We start from the raw sequence: 24,350 nt of genomic DNA, 5'->3' as shown, positions 1-24,350 counted from the left end.
CTACTTGCCCTTGAGAAGGTGTAGTGAACAGCCTTCTTGAACAGTTGCAGCCCACATGCTCTAGGTTGACCAACAATGCTGTTAGGGAGGGAGATTCAAGGTTTTCACCCAGCAACAGTGGAGGAATGGCAATATATTTCCAAGTCAGGATGGTGAGTGACTTGGAAGGGAACTTGCAGGTTGCAGTGTTCCCCTGTATCCATTGTCCTTGCCCTACTGGATGGAAGTGAACTTGGGTTTGGAAGGTGCTGCCTAAGGATCTCTGGTGAATTTCTGCTGTGCATCTTGCAACAGTACATACTACTGCTACTGAGCATTGGTAGTGGAGTGACTGAATATTTGTTAATGTGGTGCCAATCAAACAGGGTGCTTTGTCCAGAGAAAGGAGAAAACATAAATCTTGGAGATATCAAACTTATCACTTGCTGTTGACTGGAAGGAACTCATTACTTAAAATATAAGGAGAGCTGTGACCTTGCCAGCAAAAGGACAGCACTGTCCATATCTTGGGTATGTCTTTACTTATTACAGTAGATTGGTGATAGCATCATTCTCAAACAGAAAGCCAAATACAGTGTTCCTCAGTGAAGTTAAGGCAGCCATTCTCTCTAAAGATCCAAGGTAATTGAGTTTGCTATGTTGCCTTCTTCCTTCCTTTTCTCCCAGCTTGCTCTTGTTTTCTCAATTGCTGACTTTCAGCTGTCAGGCTCAGGGGCCAGTCCACCTCTTCCTGCAGTGAAATCATGATAAGGGCAGACTAAAGTAGACCAACAAAAGCTCAAAGTCAAAAGTCAGTTGTACAAGTCAGATAATAATTCTAAAGATGCCCATTAGGTAACCGAGAGGGTCAAACCAATAACTAAAGTTTATGTAGAGGAAATGCCCTTGAACCAGTCGTGTTTAAAGGCCGTCACTGCTTATTTGAGCATTATGTTGGTGAATTAGTTTACTAATGGGTCAGATATGAGGGAGAGCTGATATGGAAAAAAGGATGATCGTAATTTGAACCTTAATGGACATTTAAACACATTCAGTGAGTTATCTGGGTGTCTGGAGGAGCTGGTATGACAAGGGATGCATGGTAGAATGTGCACGGTATGGTATAGCAACCATATTGGTCACTTAAACAGTTTTATATCTCTATAATGAGTACTGCATGATCAAATTTCTGGATTATTCAGCTTCGGACTACAGACAAAAAATAAGATAAATTCACAGAGAAATTGTTTTATTTTGACCTCTCCATATAGTAACCACTTTCAGTAATAACATGCTTAGCCTGCATCATAGTCATTAAAATGACTTTGAACTAATCATTTCTACATTCCCTTACCCCCAGGAGGCTTTATGATTCTCTTACAGGTCCCTTGTAGTGTTCGAATGAGCTTGTTAATTGAACTCCAAGTTTGCCCTTTGAGGACCATGGACCTCACAATCAACCTGACACAAAGAAAAGTATTTGATGTTTTCTCCTTTGTAAAGTTGAGTTTATCCACTGTGTCCTTGGCATAATTTGTAACAAAAACATCACAGCTTTTGGCTAAAGCAGACTCCTCTTCTGTCTTCTGATGTCACAAAATTACTGTTGAATTACATGCAGCTAACTACAAAGAAATGCTTATCAAATATATGAACAAAAGAAAAGAAGACATCAGGCTGTTGAGACTGCCACACAACCTTAAGAAACCAAGACCTATAAATAGAGAGGCAGGACATACCACCAGTGCTTCACCAAAGATTCTCACGGACGATGTTACCTAGTATGGTGGCGGAACGTCTGAAAACAAACCTTCAAGCTCAGTGAGCTAACTTACATACTTACCATTCAATATTATCATGGCTTATCAGTGGTTTCAGCTCCATTTTCCTGTCAGTATCCCATATCCCTCAATTCCCTGAGACCAAATATGTGGCTATCTTAGCCTTAAAAAATTCAACAATGACAAATTGACAAACTGCTGGAATAGAGAATTCCAAAGACCAAGACCCGAGTGAAGAAAATGCTCATCTCAATCCCAAATGATCATCCTGATTATCCTGGAACTATACCGCTTTGCCTCAGATTCCCCGGGCAGAGGGAACAACTTCTCAGTACCTACTCTGTCACAGCCTTGATAAACTTGCATGTCCCAGTGAGATCACCTCTCCATCTTCACAATTCTTTAGACTGATCTAGAAGCTAGCAAAGGACCACCAAAAAGTTGAGAAAAAAGGGCAAGAAAAACAACAGGTTGTGAGAATAAATTGGCCAGGAATTTAAAGTCAGAATTTTATAAGAACTCCTACAAGTATATATATAAAAGGGAAGAAAGTAGCTAAAGTAACTTTAGGGCAGCACGGTGGCTCAGTGGTTAGCACTGCTGCCTCACAGCACCAGGGACCTGGGTTCGATTCCAGCCTCAGGCAACTGTCTGTGTGGAGTTTGCACATTCTCCCAGTGTCTGCATGGGTTTCCTCCGGGTGCTTCGGTTTCCTCCCACAGTCCAAATATGTGCAGGTTAGGTGAATTGGTCATGCTAAATTGCCCATAGAGTTAGGTGCATTAGTCAGGGAGAATGGGTCTGGGTGGGTTACTCTTCGGAGGGTCGGCGGTTACTAGTTGGGCTGAAGGGCCTGTTTCCACACTGTAGGGAATCTAATCTAAATGTTGATCCCTTAGAACTAGAGACAGAAGTAACTGTAGATATTAGTATACAATTCATCTTTTGAATTCTCAAAAATTCCCTCCAAAAACAAGGGTAAATATATGTGCAAAGTATAAAAGTGTATGAGTGATTGCTCATCATCTTGTAATGTCATTGGCATCTAATGCAAAATGTGGGTGCAAGAATTTTGCAAATTTCCCCAGATTGCGGAATGATGTCAACAGATTAGAAGTTCGTGAATGAACACATGGAGTCAGAACTGCCTGTCCTGACGTAGGGCTGAAGTACATCAGGAGGGCTTTTAAAATGGATCTGGGACACTTGCTCCCATTTTCTGAACTGGGCTAAAACAGGATGTCTTGACATTGGTCTGGAAATCTCACTGTCCAGCACTATGTAAGAGGAAGGATGGCATCATTGGGAAATTTCTTGATTTCAAACGCAAAAACTTAGCCCTTTGTGTCTCTCTTCATAAAAAAAGGCAGGCAAAGCAGACATTGTAATTGAGGAGGAGGTTTGATGTATTTAACAGAATAAACACAGTAAGAAAGTAAATAATAAATGGTTCAAAAAAAAACAAACTCCCTGGCCCCATTAATGTTTTTTAGGCTGTTAAGCGAAACATCGGAGAGGCTCTGGCCATCATTTTCCAATCATTTTTGGCTAGAGGATAGGAATACATACTGGAGAGTGTTAACATTGTACAAGGGGACCAGGTTGCATAATTATAGATTAGTTGGCCACACTTGGTGGTTGTCAAATTATTGGAAAAATTCTGACAGATATGATTAATTATCACGTAAAGGGAAGTCATTTCTGACTAATTTAACTGAATTTTGTGCAGTAAGTTGGAAGTTCTGATGAAGGTAGTGCATTTGATGCAGGCTACATGGATTTTAATAAAACATTTAAAAACATCTCAGGTCTGGTCAGAAAAGTGAAAGCCAATTGGATGCAAGGGAAAGGGATACATTGGATTAAAATTGGCTAGAGGAAAAGAGGTAAAATGGTATTGGTCAATGAGTGTTTCTGTGAATGGAAAGTTATTTCTAGTGCAGTCCTGGAGGTCACAGTCCTCTGTCCCTTCCTTTTCAGGACTAGAAATGTAAACATAAGGGACATGATGAAGATGCTTGCAGTTGATACAAATATTTGGAGCTTGGTTATAGTGAGGAAGAAACCTGCACACTGTAAGAAAATATCAATGGATTGGGCAAATAAACAGTAAATTACAAATGGAATTCATTTGGGATAAATGTGAGGGAATACATAAGGCACAGAGGGGTCTCTGACTCGATGGCATGTTTTCAAGACATAACAGAGATGGGTTAATGGTGGGGATGGGGGAAAGCAGTTGATATAGAAAACCTGGATTTCCAAAGGTATTTGATACAGGGCCACACAACAGATTTGTGAGGAAAGTTACACTTGATGAAACAAAAGGGTCAGCAGCAATACTGATACAAAAATCGCTGAGTAAACCGAAACAGATTGCAATGGTTAGTAGATATCTTCTGGACTGCAAGGTTTGGAGTTGAGGATTGAGACTCTTGCTTTTCCTGATACATATAAATAACCTGGATCTTGGTGCAAATCCTAAATTTCATAGTTTGGGGTGAGACACTTCATTTGTGAGAAAAGATTGGGACTGTTTACCTTGGAGGCAAATGCCAAAAGGAGCTTTGATGGAAGTATTCAAAATTACAAGGGATGTGGACAGAGTGGATAGGGAGAAACTGTTCCTAACTGTTGTAAAAACAAGAGGGGCCAGTTTTGAAGTACTTTGCAAAAGAAGCTGAGTTATGAAATGTACTACCCAGAAATGGAGTGGTGGCAGGTTCAATTAAAACATTCAAGGAGGTTCGGAATGTTTATTTATAAACAATGTGCATGGTAATGAGGAGAAAGCAGGAGGCTAAGTTAAAATATTCAGAGAACCAGTGCAGACAGGATAGGCTGAATGCCCTCTTTCTGCACAGTTGCAATTCTGTGATTTTGTGATCCCTAAAGATCAAAGGATAGTAGATAAGTAGGGTAAAAAAAGAAACATTAGGGCTACTTTATTTTGTTACATGATGCAGAGAACATAAGAATAGCAGGGCTACATTAAAATTTATTTAAAAAATTCTTAGGCTACAGGTAAGCATTGTATACAGTCCTGCACACCATATTACAGGAAGAATACAATTACATCAGAACTTTCACAATAGGAAGATCAGATAGGGTGAGAGTGTTTTCTTTGGAACAGAGGTTTTGTGTGGAGCTGTAACTGAGCTGCATAAACTAATGAAGTAATTAGGGGGAATGGTGAGACAGCACCAATTTTATTATCTGAAAGATCAATAACCAGGGAACACTACAAGCAAGTGAGGGAATTAGTAGCAGACAAAGAGGGAAGTTGAAGAGAACTCAGAGAGGATTCAGGGGTTGCAACGCACTGCTTGAAAAGGTTGTAGAAGTAGATACCATCATTCTGTCAACTTTCAAAAATTTCCTACGATTGGTGCTTGGAGGATGGGAACCACTGGGAATTCTGAATGGAACAGGCCCCGGTGATTGATTAGCCAAAGAGGTCATTGACGGTTCGAGGCAGTGAAGAATTTACGAGAGCTAGGGGATGCGACGGATGGCAGTTATAGGAAGGGAGAAAAGCCACAGAGACAGTCAGGTCACTGGGTTAACTCTAGGAAAGGTAAGAGAGGTAGGCAGGTATTGCAGGAGTCTCATATATCTCAAAGCAAGTATGCTGTCTTGGAAAATGTAAGGGTGATGGACTGTCAAGGGAATGTAGCATGAACAGCCAAGTTTCTGGTATCGAGACTAGCTCTTATGTAAGGAGGGGTATGTCGGGTCCCAAGCGATTAATTGTGATAGGGGACTCTCTAATCAGAGGTGCAAACAGATGTTTCTGCAGCCAGCAGTGAAACATCAGAATGGTGTGTTGCCTCCTTGGTGCCAGGATCAAGGATGTCTCAGAGAGGGTGCAGAATGTTCTCAAAGGGGAGGGGGACCAACTGTAGGTCACTGTACACATTGGAACATAGGAAGGGAAAGGGAGGAGATTCTGAAGGAGGAATATAGAAAGTTGGGCAGAAATTTAAAAAGGAGGTCCTTGAGGTTAGTAATATCTGGATTACCCCCGGTGCTACGAGCTAATGAGGGTAGGAATAAGAGGATAGAGCAGATGAATGCATGGCTGAGGAGCTGGGGCATGGGAGAAGGGTTCACATTTTTGGATCATTGGAATCTTTTCAGGAGGAGAAGTGACCTGGACAAGGAGGACAGATTGTACCTGCATTGGAAGGGAAAATACTGGCAGGGAGATTTGTTAGAGCTGCTTGAGAGGATTTAAACCAGTAATGTGGAGGGATAGAATCCAGGGAGAGAGTGAGGAAAGAGATCAATCTGAGACTGGTACAGTTGGGAAAAGGATTGAGTCAAACAGTCAGGGCAGGCAGGAACAAAACAGAGAACAAGCTAGGACTGATAAATCAAACTGCACTTATTTCAATGCAAGAAGCCTAACAGGGAAGGCAGATGAACTCAGGGCACGGTTAGGAACATGGGACTGGGATATCATAGTAATTACAGAGACATTGCTCAGGTATGGACAGGACTGGCAGCTTAATGTTCCAGGAAAAAGGAAGGATAGAAAGGGGGGGTTAGGGAGGAGAGGGAGTAGCATTTTTGATAAGGGATAGCGTTACAGCTGTACCTAGGAAGGATATTCCAGGGAATACATCCAGGGAGGTTATTTAGGTGGAACTGAGAAATAAGAAAGGGATGATCACCTTATTGTGGTTGTATTATAGACTGCCTAATAGTCAGTGGGAAATTGAGAAAAAAATTTGTAAGGAAATTTCAGTTATTTGTAAGAATAATAGGGTTGTTATGATAGGGGATTTTAACTTTCCAAACATAGATTGGGGCTGCCATTGTGTTAAGGGTTTAGATGGAAAGGAATTTGTTAAGTGTGTACAAGAACATTTTCTGATTCGGCATGTGGATGTACCTATTACAGAAGGTGCAAAACTTGACCTACTCTTGGGAAATAAGGCAGGGCAGGTGACTGAGATGTCAGTGGGGGAACACTTTGGGGCCAGTGACCATAATTCTATTAGTTTAAAAATAGTGATGGAAAAAGGATAGACCGGATCTAAAAGCTGAAGTTTGAAATTGGAGGAAGGCTAATTTTGACAGTATTAGGCAAAAACTTTCGAAAGCTGATTGGGGGCAGATGTTCCCAGGTAAAGGGACTGATGAAAAATGGGAAGCCTTCAGAAATGAGATAATGAGAGTCCAGAGAAAGTGTATTCCAGTTAGGGTGAAAGGAAAGGCGGGTAGGTGTAGGGAATGCTGGATGACTAGAGAAATTGGGGTTTTAGTTAAGAAAAAGAAGGAAGTATATGGCAGGTATAGACAGGATAGATCAAGTGAATCCTTAGAGTATAAAGGCTGTAGGAGTATACTTAAGAAGGAAATCAGGAAGGCAAAAAGGGGACATGACATAGCTTTGGCAAACAGAGTTAAGGAGAATCCAAAGGGATTTTATAAATACATTAAGGACAAAAGGGTAACAAAAGAGATACTACGGCCCCTCAAAGATCAGCAAGGCAGCCTATGTGTGGAGCCGCAGGAGTTGGTGGAGATACTAAACAAACATTTTGCATCAGCATTTACTGTGGAGAAGGACACCGAAGGTATAGAATGTGGGGAAATTGATGATGATGTCTTGAAAAATGTCCATATTACAGAGGAGGTGGTGATGGATGTCTTGAAATGCATAAAGGTGGATGAAGCCCCAGGACCTGATATAGGTGTACCCTCAAATTCTAGACCAGTGAGCCTGATGTTGGTGGTGGGCAAGCTATTGGAGAGAATCCCGAGTGACAGGATGTACATGTATTTGGAAAGGCAAGGACTGATTAGGGATAGTCAACATGGCTTTGTGTGTGGGAAATCATGTCTCACGAGCTTGAGTATTTTGAAGAAGTAACAAAGATGATTAATGAGGGCAGAGCGGTAGACGTGATTTACATGGATGCAGAGGGATCTAGGTGTGCTAGTGCATGAACTACAGAAAGTTGGTATGCAGGTACTGCAAGCAATGAGGAAAGTTAACAGAACATTATACAAACACAGAGAATGCTGAAAAACTTAGCAGTTCTGACAGGATCTGTGGAGAAAGAAACACAATTAACATATTGAGTCTGTTATGATTTTTCTTCAGGATCTCTTCAATGTTTTTTCTTTAATAGAACGTTATGTTTTATTGTGAGGGGAATTGAATGGAAGCATAGGGAAGACATGCTTCAGTTAAACAGCACATTGTTGAGAGTACTGGTCATATTAATACTGAAGGATGGAAATGTGTTGGACGCAATTCAGAGAAGTTTTACAAGACTAATACTTGGAATGAACAGACTGCTTTATAAGGAAAGGATAGGCCTGTGCCCTCCAGTGTTTAGAAAAGACTGAGTTGACATAATTGAAACATATAAGATCCTGAGGTCACTTGACTGGACAGATGTGAAAAGGATGTTTCCTCTTGAGGGCAGATCTAGAACTAGAGGTCATAATTTCAAAATAAAGGGTCACCCATTTAAGATAAGATGAGGAAATCTTTTTTCTCTCACAGAGGTGAGAATCTTTGGAACTCCCTTTCTCAAAATGCCTTCCCTGATGAATGACTTTTGCCCAAAATGCTGATTCTCCTGCTCCTCGGATGCTGCTAGACCTGCTGTGCTTTTCACACACTTGACTGCAATCTCCAGCATGTACAGTCCTCACCTTCTCCTCACTGATTTTAACCTTACTGTGAAACCTCTTCCAAGGATGCCTACCTTGAAGAAGTTCTCCTCTTCTCTCTACAAAGATCTCAGTGAGTCCCTCTCTCACTGTATCCCCCAAGTCCTTTCCTCTGCCCTGAAGCTCTTCAGCCATGTCCTCAAGCAGACTCATCCTCTTCCTCAGTACCTGCCTACAGAACTGTCTGATTCCACATGGACTTCGGGCCACATGCAGACCAACACAGTTTGGACCTGAACAGGACACCTACTACAAATCCAAAACCTTCAAGAACGATTCTCTTTCCAGATCCTCCGCTCCACACTATCAGCCACGTGCCGCCATCTACTCTACTTGCAGTCAGTGTGCCCCAACTCAAAGCCACACTTTCCCAGACCTGCAACGGACCTGCCTTTCTACATTCGCAGAAGGATTCATGCGTTCAACAAATGGTTCTTCTCTGCCACATTCCTGACGAAGGGCTTATGCCCAAAATGTCGATTCTCCTGCTCCTTGGATGCTGTCTGACCTGCTGTGCTTTTCGAGCAGCACACCATTGACTATGATCTCCAGCATCTGCAGTCCTTACTTTCTCCTTTCTCAAAATGCGGAATCTTTAAATAGATCCAAGGCAGACGTAGATATACTCTTGATTATGAGGAGTGTGCAGGAATGTAGAGTTGAGGTTAAAATCTGATCAACCATGATCTTACTGATTACAGAGCAAACTGCAAGAGCCAAATAGGATGCAGAATGTTCCAATACACAGGATGTTCAGTGCACATGTTACATCTGGAAAAACAGCTACAATGCATACTAATTTTAAATGCAATGTTTTATAACAAGTAATGAATAAAACGGTGTTAATCACAACATTCAAGAGAGTATTAAATGTGAACTTAAATATAAAAATATGAAAGGATGCTTAGGAAAAAGCAGGGAAATGGGATAAACATAGATAGCTCCTGAGGGGACTATTGCAGCGGTTCAAGCATAATGGCCAAATGGTGCCTTCTGCTTTGAAATTTCTATTATTCTAACAAAAGATTGTGAATCCTGGAAATTAGAAAATAGAAACAGAAGATATTCAAAACAAACAAACTAAAGATGCAATGAGAGATTCCTAACATGTATCTGCCTTTTCTCTGTTCAGAGGCAATGTAATTTTTGCTTGCGTTTCTTAAGTACTTGATCAATTTGTGGCTCAGGGTACACATTGTAGAAAGCATTCATAGATATGACATCTTGATGTGTTTCATTTAACTTTAAATAGCTCATTAAATATGACAAAGCCATGTCCTCTTTGAAATTCCAATATTCAGTTTACAAAATATTTTACAGAGAAGAGGGTCTTTCCATTTCCTGTACAAAACAATAATACTATAGTCTGATAAGCTGCTTATGGACAGAAGAGTGTTGTGATAGAAAGTAGAACAGACAAACACAGTTTCAATCATTTCTAGTTTAAAATACTTCATTGTATAATGATAGCTCAGTAGATCTCACAGTTAAACCTTGAAATTCTAACTGCAGTGCTGTTGGGTTGAAGACGTGACTTAATAGATGCTGAAATTTTCTTTTCCTCAATAGGTACCTTTGCAAGTTGTCCGTTAGGCTTCTGAATAGAGTACTATGTTTTTATACAAGGCTGCACTGGGGGTACAGGGGTGGTGAGGAAAAGCTGTCAGGACCAATCCAGCCTGACAGAAGTAGACTTTGTGTCATCTGATTACAGAGTGCCATTGACGATAGCTACAGAGCAGCCTCCCATGCAGCACCTTCATATAGAATCAAATGTTGGATTCATCGGATGAATATGATGGCTACTTTCATATGCTCTGTGCTATGGCAGTTTCATGAGCTGTGAGGTTGGGGAGAAAATATTACTGCTGTTTTTGACCACTCACTTGCAGTTTTCCTCAATCTTTCTTTGCCTGCTAAGCAGGAACTGACTAAAAAAAGCTGGGCTAAAAAAAAGTAAGAAAAAGCTTTCTGTCTGCACAAGCAGAGAGGTAGTTGAAACATTTACTTGTGAAAGAGTATGCTGGTTATTGTGGACTCACAACTGATGGCAATATTTTTGGCTCTCATATCAAGCTCTTTTGAAAATAAACAAGATAACAGAGGTGAGCAATTATGTTCTCCCAGTGGGATACAGCATTGGGAGACCTAAGTGAACAAAGAGCACTAGTGTGTGCATGTGTGTGTATAGGAAGGATGAAAATTTGTGCAGTCTGGCCATTGAGGGTTCATGCCTGTAGGTTGAGTACAGACTCATGTCATTGAAAACAACATCTGTCTGCTTGTACTTATTGTTTTGAGGCATCTCTTTGTCTGTTTTTCTCCTCCCTTTCTTCTGAAGACATTGATTTATATCCTAGCAGAAACAAAGCAGCCACCATTAAGCCACTAAGTAGTTACGTGTGCCTGTGGACAAGTGAGCTTGGCTATGTACTGTACCCAGGCAGCATTATACCTGATTAGATTCTGATAAAAATGCATGCACACTTTAGATTAGATTAGATTACATTACATTACAGTGCGGAAACAGGCCCTTCGGCCCAACAAGTCCACACCGACCCGCCGAAGCACAACCCACCCATACCCCTACATTTACCCCTTACCTAACACTACGGGCAATTTAGCATGGCCAATTCACCTGACCTGCATATCTTTGGACTGTGGGAGGAAACCGGAGCACCCGGAGGAAACCCACGTAGACACGGGGAGAACATGCAAACTCCACACAGTCAGTCACCTGAGGCGGGAAATGAACCCGGGTCTCTGGCGCTGTGAGGCAGCAGTGCTAACCACAGTGCCACCGTGCCACTTTGTGGAAGGAGCCAGAAAAAAAGCGAGAAGGAGCAATCAAAGGCTAATTTTATCAGAATGGAGGAATTTACAATAAATGTCAATCTGATTGAGATAGTCATCTCAGCCCAAGCATAGAATTGAACTTTTCTATTTTGTGTGTTTCAAGTATCAAACATGGCCACTCATTGGCTCAATGGAGGAATTCATATATACATTCTCATTACGATGCAATGTAAATATTGTCTCAAAGACAAATTTGAAATATTGTCTTTTTACCTGTTTTTCAACCATTGCATGGACAATAGCAGAGGGTAAAGATAAATTTTAGGCAGAGTTTCACCCAGTTTGAGCACGCCATGAACAAGCTCACTACAAATACTTAATATTAATTATAATGAACAGGAGCTGGTGGACAATGCATCTAAAATTTCCCAATATGAAAGGGTTCGCTTTCACCAGTGTGCATTTTCAAGAAGTCTTTGGATATGGATTAAAAATAGTTTCTTAAAAATGCTTAAAATACAACCTCTCAATGATTGGAACTTGTGATTATAATATCACTATTTCAGTCAGCAAAATGGTCTGGCACAAAGTATGATGATTCAATTATTGGTATCAATGTTTCTCATTATTTCATGAGATAAACTCACAGGGTTAGCTCTCATGGCTCCTCCAACAGCCCTCACTGCTTTTGAATTGCCTGCCATTGTTGCTAGTTCCTTGTACGAGGCCATTTCTCCAAATTTCACATCATTCAGGAGGGTCATCAACACGTTGCTTGTGAAGGTACCTGAAGAATAGAATAGAGAACACTTTTGAGACAGCTTACAAGAACTCTCAACTGCTCATGCACATATATTGACATAGGAAATAGAAGTAGAAATAGATCATATGACCCAATGAGGTCTGCTCCGCTATTCAGTATGATCACAGCTGACTATCAGGCTTACTCGACTTTCCCACTATTCTTTTAAAGTCTACCCTTCTCAGCCTTAAATATTTTCAATGATGGAGCATTCATAACTCTCTGGACTTGAGAATTTCAAAGATTCACAAACCTGAGTGATGGTAATACATGCCATTTCAGTCCTCATTTGACTTACCATGAAATGGTCCACCATATTCCAGATTGGTCAGCAGAGGAAGCCAACTCTCAGTGCCAACCCTTTCAAGTCTCTTGCATGAATACTCACAGATACTGCACCTTGTACGTTTCAGTTAGATAACTTCTCATTCATCTGAATCCCACTTCATTATTAATGAGCAAAGTAGTCACCACTGAAAAAAAAGGACACTTAACAGAGTATCAACATTTTGTCTAAATTATTGATTACTTACCATGAAGAACTGTGCTTATATTATTGGCTTTAACTTTTCCACATCATTTTAATATTGATATTATGTAAAAAGGTATATACGTTATATGTATGCATATTAATAATGTTTTGAGAATTTGGATTTCAAGGAAGTGGCATATGAAGTTGGTTACTTTTATTAAGGGTTCTTTTTTAACGAAAAACAAGGTCGCAGGTGACTGAATATCCTTAGCACGTTTCATGAAAAATACTTATGCTGCAGGGTTTTACAACAGGTAGAATAAACGTGGAAAGTCATTTGCTTGTTTTCAGTTCAAAATAATCAAAAATTGGTTTTAGTCGAGAAAATCCAGAGATTGAATGTTTCAGGACAATTTGGAAGACACCCGACTAGGTCAAATGCAAATTCAATTTTGAAAGCAAAATTAGGTAGAAAGATTTCATTTTTGCAACTTTCAAATCAATTGTGTTTTGTTAGAAATCTACAAGTTTTTAAAAGCTGAGAAAATTTAAGGTCTCAGTTTTGTGAGTATTCATGAAAGAAGACTCTATAATTCACGTGAAATTAGAACTGAAAAGATTTGATATAGGGGAGCAATTTCCCGAGTTTGAGTCTCTTGTCATGGATAGTGTCACAAAAGAAGCTGAAACTTTGTTTTGCTGTGTATTTGGGGTCTTTCAAACTGTGTTCTATGTTTACATAGCTTTTTAATATGTCTTTTCTCTTTTGTGTTCTTCGATTGTCAAAGAAATATTGCAACGTCATTTAACTAGCTTTCAGTTACTGACCACCACATTAACAATAATAAAACAAACAAAAACTGTCAAGCCCGATTTAATTCTGAGTTCCGACTTGTCCTGTAGTGCAATCAGCTATGATCATAACAATGGGGTACAGTATGATGATATAGTGCAGGAAGACCAATTATTGCAAACATTTGCCAAAATGTGCTACATTTGTTCTCTTGGTTAAAGATATAATCTAGCAAACACTCTTGTATTCATATAAATAGCATTTTTGCTGTTCAGAAGGTTGTAAAGGGCAGATGTCAGAGAAGAAAAATAAACAAAAGCTAGAAACATGCAGCAAGCTGTTCAATATCTACAAAAATCAAATATTAGACTATTTAGATTTTTTAGAAACAAGACAATAACCTAATTTTCTTCTAACAAATGCCAACAAACCCACTTTTTAAAAACATTTCATGAGCTTATGTCAGGAGATATTACTTATAGTGGGCATTAATGGTTAGTATGACGTGGTAAGACCCTGGCCTCATGTAAGAAATAACAGATGCTGTAACAGGAGGAATGAAGGTTTGTTAACTTGGTAAGAGGAGATTAAATGGACCAACAAACTTTTATCATCTGGCGCCTCCAAAGAACATTTGATCCCTGCTTATGTTTAGATTCAAAACAATGTTTGTGAAGACAGAATAAATAGAGTAGCTCCTGTCTAGATTCCACAAGGAGGCCTTAGGAAAAATACCTTGGCCTAGATATTTAGCTGTGTAGCATGAGCTTTCGGCAGTCAATTAGCCTTCTTAGCCTCCACGATGGCAGACCAGTTGCACATGTACATAAGTTAAAAGTGGTTGGTCTCCATCATTCCCTCCAACAGCTGTCTTCATTGTCCCACTCCAACCCCTGAAATCAATGCCCCATACCTTCCATTCCCCAGAGCATTTTTCTTTGCTTCCAATTACCCTTATTCCCTCCCCCTCCCCCTCTCAATACTTGTTCATCTCTCTACCTCCCCTAATTCTTTCAACTCCCATCATTGACTGTCCCCGTGCCTGAATTTATAGATCAAGATCTTACCAATGATAGTACTTGTGTGCTTGACCACTTGTGAAATATATTCATTAACTTGGTGTTAATAATGAGTTCACATTGGCAATGCTGACCATATCCAAATTCGGTCCCAATTTGGGTTATTTTGCATCACCATTTATGCAAATAGTTATAATAATCACACAGTCCTGATAATTTCTCTATATTTTAACAATGAATGATAGCTTGCAATTGCTTTTCATTTATATTTTTAAAAATTGACAGGATGTGATCAGCACCAGCAAAGCCCAGCATTTATTATCCATCCTTAATTACCTTTGGGTAAATGCGTCTGAGGATCATTCTTGCAATAATGAGGCTGTTTTTGTGAAGCCACACCCAGATGGCTATTAGGAAGAGAAGGACCAGGATTTGATTCAGAAATAAGGAAACAAAAGCGATCCATTTCCAATTCAGGAAATTGTATAGCTTGGAGGTTGGTCTTGTTCCTATTCATCTGCTACCTGTTTTAAATACAAGGTTCTAGACTTCTTGACGCTTGAGTTGTGATCACAATAAAGAACTCAATTTTTGTTCTCATTTGTGACAAAACTGAAACATCCCAAATGCGTAAAACACTATAAACAAAGTGATTTATAAAAATCTTAACATTCGACTGTTGCATACAATAAAATATGCTGTTCAAGCCATGTGATATTACAGTATAGGAGTTAAAACTAAATGCCTGCATCATTGGAACATGACATCTTTCTCAGTTTGTCAAGACATCTGCTATTGATAAAAAGAACACCCCATCCCCCACGATTTCCAGCTTCAGAAGTGAAAAAGCAGGACTGAGTTTCAAATTTCGCTCTTGTGGTGTGAAACTTCATCTTGACTCCTTGATATGCAACTGCTTTGCCACATACCCGGCCTTTGCTTTAATCGAGAAGCACCATATTCATAATCTCATGCATTTTTCATCATCTTGCTCATTTTTTATTCTCTATATACTCACTTGTCTTTTTAGAAAGGATCGCAAATTCCAGAGATTTTTAAAATTATATCACTCTGTGGTGTAACAATGGCCACATTATAGTATCATAAGGCAGCTATGGACTTCAGTCTTTAGCTAATTTAATAGAATTTAAAACATGACCGACTGTGACTAACGAGGCTTTCACCAAACATGGGATGAAGTCAATATTCTACTCCAAATAAAGGCCTTGCCAATCAGAGCAATTAAAAATGATCAATTACAAAGTATCAGAAAATACATAGGTATATTGACATTTGAAAGTGGACAGAGAGGTTAATGTTTTGGGTGAAGACCTTTTGCCAGAATGATATAGTACAGATCTATTTTACGCTGACCAAAGCAAAGAATTTAGGTAAAGGGCATGAATACAGACATGCTCTCTAATTTTATAAAGACTTGAATGACAGTTATTATGTTAGAGGGGAAAAAAATTGGCAGATGTTGTCACAAAGATGTGATATATCAAATATTAATTTGGTATTTAATCGGCTGCGTTCACATTTCAGACTTTTATTTGAAAGAGTAAGCATTTTACTGAAACAGAGGGATACCGGCCCATATTCAAATGGTTGACAATGTGCATCAGGAAGCCACTTTCCCTTCCATGGAGACTCAGGGTCTAGGAAGACTGCCAGATACTACATAAAACACCCTGAAGGGGTACTAGCACTTCTTATCAAAAGTGGAAACTCAAGACATGCAACACACAATCACCTGGGGCCTTGAAACCAGGGTTGAGAAGCTGTTCAGGCATGGCTAATTAAATCTATCTTTTGGAATATACCTTTTGGATTTCTGTACCTCTGATAGAATTATTGAACCAAGCTTTGGGTGTGGATTTGGATTGGCAAAAAGTAACTGGAGAAAGGAGAAAAAGAAACCGTTCCCGCGCTCTCCCTCAAACATAGAAGCTAAACCTGGAGTTTGCTGAGTCTTTCTTACATTCTTACAAACCGGCAGAAATTTCAACTGGAAACATTTCTGCATTTCTATAGCAACATTTACAGAAGAAAAATGGAAATTCAAATTCACTCTTATTTCCCATAATGTCATATTTGGCTAAATTTAACAAACTCCACGTTCAATCGTGTGTATGGATTTCAAATACACGTTTTGCATTTTGGGATCATGTTAACCTTTTAATGTTTTTAACCTGGATCAATTTCACAAACAGTAACTTTGACCTGCCATTTTGTTAAAAATTCAAGAAAACCCCTTTGACTAATCCTTACAACCAGCGCATAATCAAATAAGTACAGATTGACACATTCATTTCCTAATTTTTAAATACATCTATTACAATCAAATAAGGAGGGAAAAACAGCAAAACAATTCCATCCCTTTTTAGCTAACTGGAACAACAAGACCTTCTCAGCCAACTGCTGCATGGCATAAAATATAAGATGAGAGAAGAACACTGAGGGATCTAGAAAATAAACGGGAAGAAAGAGAAAAAAAAACCTTCTGTTCAGTGATTAATCTCAGGGTGTTTTTTTATGGAATCTCTACAGTGTGGAAACAGGCCCTTCAGCCCAACAAGTCCATACGATCCTCCAAAGAGAAACCCACGAAGACTACTACTTTACACTAAAGCACCTAGATTACATTTCCCTAAACACTATGGGGAATTTAGCATGGCCAACTCACCTGAGCTGCACACCTTTGGACTGTGGGAGGAAACTGGAGCACCTGGTGGAAACCCACGCAGACAGTTGGAGAATGCGCAAACACCACACAGGGCAGGAATCAAATCCAGGTCCCTGGCACCGTGAGGCAACAGTGCTACTCGATTGCAAAGAGATTTATCGCTAACCAAGTTTGTTTTGAACTGTAGTGTTGTAGCTAATGTGGTTGCCATATTGTGAACTTTAAACTCCTACAAACTACACTGAGATGCATATAGTAATGACCAGTTAATCTATTTTAGTAATGCTGCTCGAGAGACAAATAGTGAGCCAGGAGACCAGGACTTCCTGCTCTTCTTCAGAATTTTGCATCCATCTGAAAACAAGATGGGCCCTCAGTTTAAGGTCTCATCCAAAAAAACCCAGCACCTCTGACAATGCAGCCCTCCTCATTCAATAACACATGGGACACCAGTCTATAGTTTTATGTACTGGCCTGAAAAGCCAGAAACACTCAAGATCATAATTCTTCTCATAACTCAAAAATATTTTAAAGTATTTTACATACAATGGATTACATTTGGTTTGCAAGTATACAAATCGGGAAGAGCTAGAATGGGACGAAGCTTATGTAGGAACATTGGAACTGGACTAGGTCACTCAGCTTTTCAAGCATGCTCCAGCATTCAATTAGAATCATACAGGCGGACAGCATGGAAACAGACCCTTCAGTCCAACTTGTCTATGCTGACCAGATATCTTAACCCAATCTAGTCCCATTTGCCAACACTTGGCCCATATCCCTCGAAACTCATCCTATTCATATACCCATCCAGATACTTTTTAAATGTTGCAATTGTACCAGCCTCCACCATTTCCTCTGGCAGCTAATTCTCTATATACATCACCCTCCGTGTGAAAATGTTGCCTCTTAGGTCCCTTTTACCTTCTCACCCTAAACCTATGCCCTGTAGTTCTGAACTCCCCTACCCCAGGGAAAAGACTTTGTCTCTTTATCCTATTCATGCCCCTCATGATTTTATAAACTTCTATAAGGTCACCCCTCAGCCTCCAACACTCCAGGGAAAACAGCCCCAGCCTATTCCGCCTCTCCCTGTAGCTTAAATCCTCCAACCCTGGCAATATCCTTGTCAATTGTTTCTGAACCCTTTCAAGTTTCACAGCATCCTTCCGATAGGAAGGAGACCAGAATTGCAAAAGTGATCTAACCAGTTAGGTCATGGCTAATCATCTGTCTCAAAATAAGTTTCCTGCAACATTAACATGTTAGGGCACAATGGTGCAGTGGTTAGCACTGAATCATAGAATCCCTACAGTGTGGAGACAGGCCCTACAGCCCAACAAGTCTACACCGACCATCCGAAGAGCAACCCACCCAGACCCACTACCCTACCCTTTATTTACCCCTGACTAATGCACCTAACCTACACATCCCTGAATGCCATGGGCAATTTAGCATTGCCAATTCACCCAACCTGCATACCTTTGGATTGTGGAAGGAAACCAGAGCACCTGAAGGAAACCCATATAGACACAGGGAGAATGTGTAAACTCCACACAGACAGTTGCCCAAGGTTGGAATCGAACCTGGGTCCCTGGCGCTGTGAGGCAGCAATGTCAACCACTGAGCCACCGTGCCGCCCCAGGGGCCTGCGTTTGATTCTAGCCTTGGATGGAATCTGTGTGGAATTTGAGTATCTATGTGGGTTTCCGCTGGGTGCTCCAGTCTCTTTCCACAGTCCAAAGATGTGCTGGTTAGGTGGATTGATCATGCTAATCTTCCTGTAGTGTCCAGGAATATGCAGGTTAGGTGGGTTAGCCATGGTCATTTTGGAGTGACAGGGATAGGTTGGGGGTGTTGATCATTCTGGTCAGATTGTGGAAGTATCGGTGTTAGACTGGGGTAGATAAAGTTAAATATCACATGACACCAGGTTATTTGAAAATACAAGCTTTCGGAGTGCTGCTCCTTCATCGGGTAGCTATCTGACAAAGCAGCAGTGCTCTGAATGCTTGTATTTTCAAATAAATCTGTTGGACTAGAACCTGATGTCATGTGATTTTCAATTCTGGTCATACTTGCCTTGGATGGAATCTGTGTGGAATTTGAGTATCTATGTGGGTTTCCGCTGGGTGCTCCAGTCTCTTTCCACAGTCCAAAGATGTGCTGGTTAGGTGGATTGATCATGCTAATCTTCCTGTAGTGTCCAGGAATATGCAGGTTAGGTGGGTTAGCCATGGTCATTTTGGAGTGACAGGGATAGGTTGGGGGTGTTGATCATTCTGGTCAGATTGTGGAAGTATCGGTGTTAGACTGGGGTAGATAAAGTTAAATATCACATGACACCAGGTTATTTGAAAATACAAGCTTTCGGAGTGCTGCTCCTTCATCGGGTAGCTATCTGACAAAGCAGCAGTGCTCTGAATGCTTGTATTTTCAAATAAATCTGTTGGACTAGAACCTGATGTCATGTGATTTTCAATTCTGGTCATACTTGCCTTGGATGGAATCTGTGTGGAATTTGAGTATCTATGTGGGTTTCCGCTGGGTGCTCCAGTCTCTTTCCACAGTCCAAAGATGTGCTGGTTAGGTGGATTGATCATGCTAATCTTCCTGTAGTGTCCAGGAATATGCAGGTTAGGTGGGTTAGCCATGGTCATTTTGGAGTGACAGGGATAGGTTGGGGGTGTTGATCATTCTGGTCAGATTGTGGAAGTATCGGTGTTAGACTGGGGTAGATAAAGTTAAATATCACATGACACCAGGTTATTTGAAAATACAAGCTTTCGGAGTGCTGCTCCTTCATCGGGTAGCTATCTGACAAAGCAGCAGTGCTCTGAATGCTTGTATTTTCAAATAAATCTGTTGGACTAGAACCTGATGTCATGTGATTTTCAATTCTGGTCATACTTGATGCTTGTCTTATCTTCATCTGCTTACTTTGACTTAGTGTTTTTTCACTTCCATTCACCAGTTTTGTTTCTTTCCAATTTGAGCTCTCACTCTCCTGTTTCCACACCACAGCTACAGTCATAGCCCATTCTGTGATGCAGATCCCTCTCCACAAAGACAGTATGGCAGCTGGTGCCATTCATACCTGCTAGAGGACACCCTCCTTCCCACTGCCCCTCACCTGCAATGGCAGGCTGCTCTTCTCAAAGTGCCACCGAGCTTTCTATTTGCTATCTAGATTTGGAAGCCTGACTGCTGACACCAAGTGGATAGTGAGGCTGTTGAAGCAGGTCTCCACCTGTCTTTCTTGTAAATGCACTATTATATTCCTAAGACATGTAAGCACCTCAGAGACCTCTCCTGCTGGCTATTGTGCAGGCGTGATCAGGATAGTTCACTAACTCCCAAATAGTGAGGACGTTGCATCGAATTTTATAGTACTGGTCAAACAATGAAATGGGCCAGCAGTTTCTGACCACCCATCTCTGCCCTCTGTTTGAGGATGATGACGCTTTTCCTTGTGGACTTTGGCACAATGCTGGCCAGAAGCAACCTCCAAAACACATCCGGGTCAATCCAAGTTCAAGGCGTTGAATACAATTTATTTGTTTTGATTACCATGTCTGGGATGAAAGAAACAGGCTTTGTCAGTTTGCACTTGTGGTTTGCCCAAATTCTGCAGCATACAGTCTCCTAAGATGTCCACACTGGAGGACAGGAAGGACAGAAATATTTTGCTGTCTTAGGTTTCACACCATGCAGTCTAGTATAAAAGTTTGTTGATCTTTTGATGTCAGGCTGTGGTGGCATTGCTCAGTTGTCATCTTCCTTCATCTGATTACATTTCATTACATACTTTTTGGAAGAAGAAATGTGAGCACCTCTCCTTCTGCTTTAAATAGTGGACTTTGGATAAGAAGTTCTCTCATAGCTGGAAGTTCTTCCTGTGACTTCTGTTCCTTTTCCTTCTATTGGTTGCTCCACTTGGTAAAAGAAACATTTTTGAATGAGCCGGGTCATTCCCTAAGAAAAAAACAATTCCTACTGCAGGGATCAGGGATTTGTTGCACTGCTCTGATTATAACCAATCTCTTTATTAGATCAGTCTTCAGACCAAACCTATATAATGGGACTGGCTTATCTTTTCGATAGTTAGAGCAAAAAAATGTGTCTTCTTTTGAAATAAAATATTCAGAACCTCTAGTGGTCTTATTATCTTTACCAATAATCCAAGAATTTCATTGACATTCCTGAGTCATCTCTTTCTTCCTCATAGGTTCTAAGCAAACATGCTCCACGTGTACTGCTGCTAGTACTGCACACTTTTCCGAGGATTCCTGAAGTATTCCTATGACTGCGATTAGTCTCCTGTCTAAATCCCAGCATCTGACTTTAATCTTTAAAAAAAACCCCATGGAATATGAGCATCACTGTTGCCCTTCTCTAGATACACTTGAGAAGGTTGTGGTGAGCTTCCTTCTTGAGTTGCTAAAGTTCATTTGGTTAAAACACCAAATTTATTACAATGGAAGCATATCATTTACTTTATATCACTTTTAGGTTCTAGCCTTTCTGCTTTAATATTTTAGTGTCCTTCTATTTGTTCCCTTAAACTAAGATATTTTCTATCCCTAGATTTTCTACTTCCCCAATTTTCTTGTTAAGTCCCATATAAATACTTCCCTACGTAAGATATTATAAGCATCTACCAAAACTGTTGCTTCATGGAATTTTAATACTTGACATTAATTGTAATAAATTTTATGAGTTACCAGAATAATATTTTGGAATTCTTCCAATATCATAATTTCTCTTACATTACCAAAACTTTTCTCTAACTTCAGTGATAGAATCTGTTGATTCCAGAATCTTCCTTTATCTCTTGCAAATTCTACAAACAACTGATTACATTTCTCCATTAAAGAATTGAATTTTAATTGATAAAACTTCAGCAGCAAGCTCATTAGCATCGAGATTTTGATAAAAACTAGTTACATAGTTTGCAGATTGCTCTTCTGACAAACTGTTGTCCACATTCAATTAGCTGTACCCATCAAGACCCCCTAACATTAAGATTCAAGCCTCTTTTAGCCACTTGGCTTCTCAGCAAGCTTTTCAAATGAGCTGGAAATTATTTTTCCAATCCATCTCCTATATTTAGGGACTAAATGCAGACTTTTGAGTTAAAGTGAATTAAGCTTTTCACTCTCTTTAGTCATGTTCTCTAAATTCTTTCTTTTTGAAGAAGCTTTCAAACTTTTAAAATTCTACGTGCCTTTCCATTGTTCTTATCATTGTTTTATAGCTCCATGTTTTCTCGTTCAAACTTTCTATTCTACAGATCATTTTCCTCCTCATTCTCGAATTGAATTTTCTGCGTTTCACCTGCTCTAAGCTAAACTTATTTTTCATCTCTACAGAATCATGACTAAATCTAGTCATAAAATATCAAGTTCCAGGTATCTTATTGATATTTTTAAGTGCTGAGAAATCAATTTAACCATCTTGTCCTTCTGAGATTCTGCTTTTATTTCTATGTTCAATTTATTTGCCAACTTTCTTAGTTTAGCCTTAATTAAGATTTCAAATAATCTACAATTATGTCTCCAACTCCCAGATAAGTCTTGGCAATATGCAAATCCATTTTGAAGGTCCTATCTAACGCACGACACAACACCTCAGTTTTCTCTCCAGTACCTCCACGTAACTGTTTCTTGAAAAAGAATCCCTCTTAAGTTAAACAAATTCTGATTCAGTATAAGCCACATTGGTTATATTCCCAGCTGGTAGAATTACTGGGTAGAAATACTTTCTGGTGAAGGGCTTTCGCCCAAAACATAGATTTTCCTGCTCCTCATATGCTGCCTGACCTGCTGTGCTTTTCCAACACCACTTTAATCTTGACTAGTAGAAATACTGGACAAGTCAGCTCTCAAAGTGAAACCTAGCTGGATAGATTACAACTATTATTTTTAAAGTTTTCTCTCCATGGTCATCATTTATTCAACATATTTACAAATGGCTACAATTTTTCTTTTGAAACAAACATTAACGCAAGTTTATCAAAGAACAGAAGAAAAATCAAGATTATTTAAGGCAATTTTGAATGGTCTTACCAGCAAAAACAAAAATTCAATTTTTTTCCCCAGCAATATCCTTTACAGTCATTCAATCCCCCATTCTTTATGTTACACTCTCTCTATGAGACACAAAAATATAGACTAACTCACTGTCACTTTCCATTAAAGCTCAAAGCATTTTCCAGCCCTTTCCTTAGATTGCTAAATGAACTAAAAACTTTTTTTTCCAAATTTAAGTCTTCACAAACTAACTACTGATATGAAACTTCTTCTGATCTGAAATCTAATTCAGGCCTCTGAGCATATCTCATTCTGTAGTTGTAAATGTTCAACATTTTAAACATTCAGCAATTAACTGTCCAGATATTTACTGGGGTCACTTAACCTGTATGGCCAGCTTGGAAATATTTGAACTCACTGTTCACAGCTGACTTTCTCCTCTCATACATAATGTATTACAAATCTTTATCCTAATCGCTACTGCCTGTGACCAGCAGTGTGCCACAAGGATCGGTGCTGCGTCTGCTGTTGTGAACCATTTATATAAACAAGTTGGAAGAGAATGTGGGTGGCACGGTTGGTAAGTTTGTGGATGGCACAAAATTGGTGGTATAATAGACAGTGAAAAGTAGAAAGGAATCTTGACCAACTGAGCCAGTGAGCAAAGGAATGGCTATGGAGTTTAATGCAGATAAATGTGAAGTGTAGCATTTTGGTAAGTCAAAATAGGGCAGGACTTACACGGTTAGTGGTAGGGGCCTGGGGAGTGCTGTCGTACAGAGAGAACTAGGGGTACAGGTACATAATTTCTTGAAATTGGTGTCACAGGTAGACAGGGTGGTGAAGGCAGCATTTGACACTCTTCTTCATTGGTCAGATCTTTGACTGTAGGAGTTGGAACATCATGTTACATCTGTACAAGACATTAGTAAGACTAAATTTAGATTGTTACATAGAATTCTGATTGCCCTGCTATTGGAAGGAGGTTATTAAACTAGAAAGGGTGCAAAAGTATTTACAAATATGTTATCGAGACTGGAAGGTTTCAGTTATAAGGAGAGGCTGGTTCTGTTTTTTAACCTGGACCATTGGAGGCTGAGGGGTGACGTGAAAGAAGTTTGTAATATCAAGAGGGGCATAGATAAGGTGAACAGCCACGGCCTTTTCCCCAGGGTAGGGGAGTCTAAATCTAGTCAGCATAGGTTTAAAGTGAGAGGTGAAAGATTTAAAAGGGATCTGAGGGGCAACTTTTCCACATAGAAAAGTGTGTATAGAACAAACTGCCAGAGATATCATC

At 39.9% G+C, this 24,350-nt stretch overlaps 1 protein-coding gene across 5 annotated transcripts in view; it reads right to left on the bottom strand.

The window, feature by feature from the left end:
- mgmt (O-6-methylguanine-DNA methyltransferase) overlaps positions 1-24,350 on the bottom strand; it is a 412,755-nt gene that overhangs the window by 31,616 nt on the left and 356,789 nt on the right. For all 5 annotated transcript variants that reach the window (XM_072557616.1, XM_072557619.1, XM_072557615.1 and 2 more), the window contains one exon: positions 11,897-12,036. In XM_072557616.1, coding sequence (XP_072413717.1) covers positions 11,897-12,036 — 140 coding nt within the window. The remainder of the gene's footprint in view (positions 1-11,896; positions 12,037-24,350) is intronic.

The sequence above is a fragment of the Chiloscyllium punctatum genome, chromosome 38 (assembly GCF_047496795.1).
Source record: "Chiloscyllium punctatum isolate Juve2018m chromosome 38, sChiPun1.3, whole genome shotgun sequence".
NCBI classification, from domain to species: Eukaryota; Metazoa; Chordata; class Chondrichthyes; order Orectolobiformes; family Hemiscylliidae; genus Chiloscyllium; species Chiloscyllium punctatum.
The sequence above is the reverse complement of the archived record's forward strand: the minus strand, read 5'-3'. Positions and strand labels throughout refer to the sequence as shown.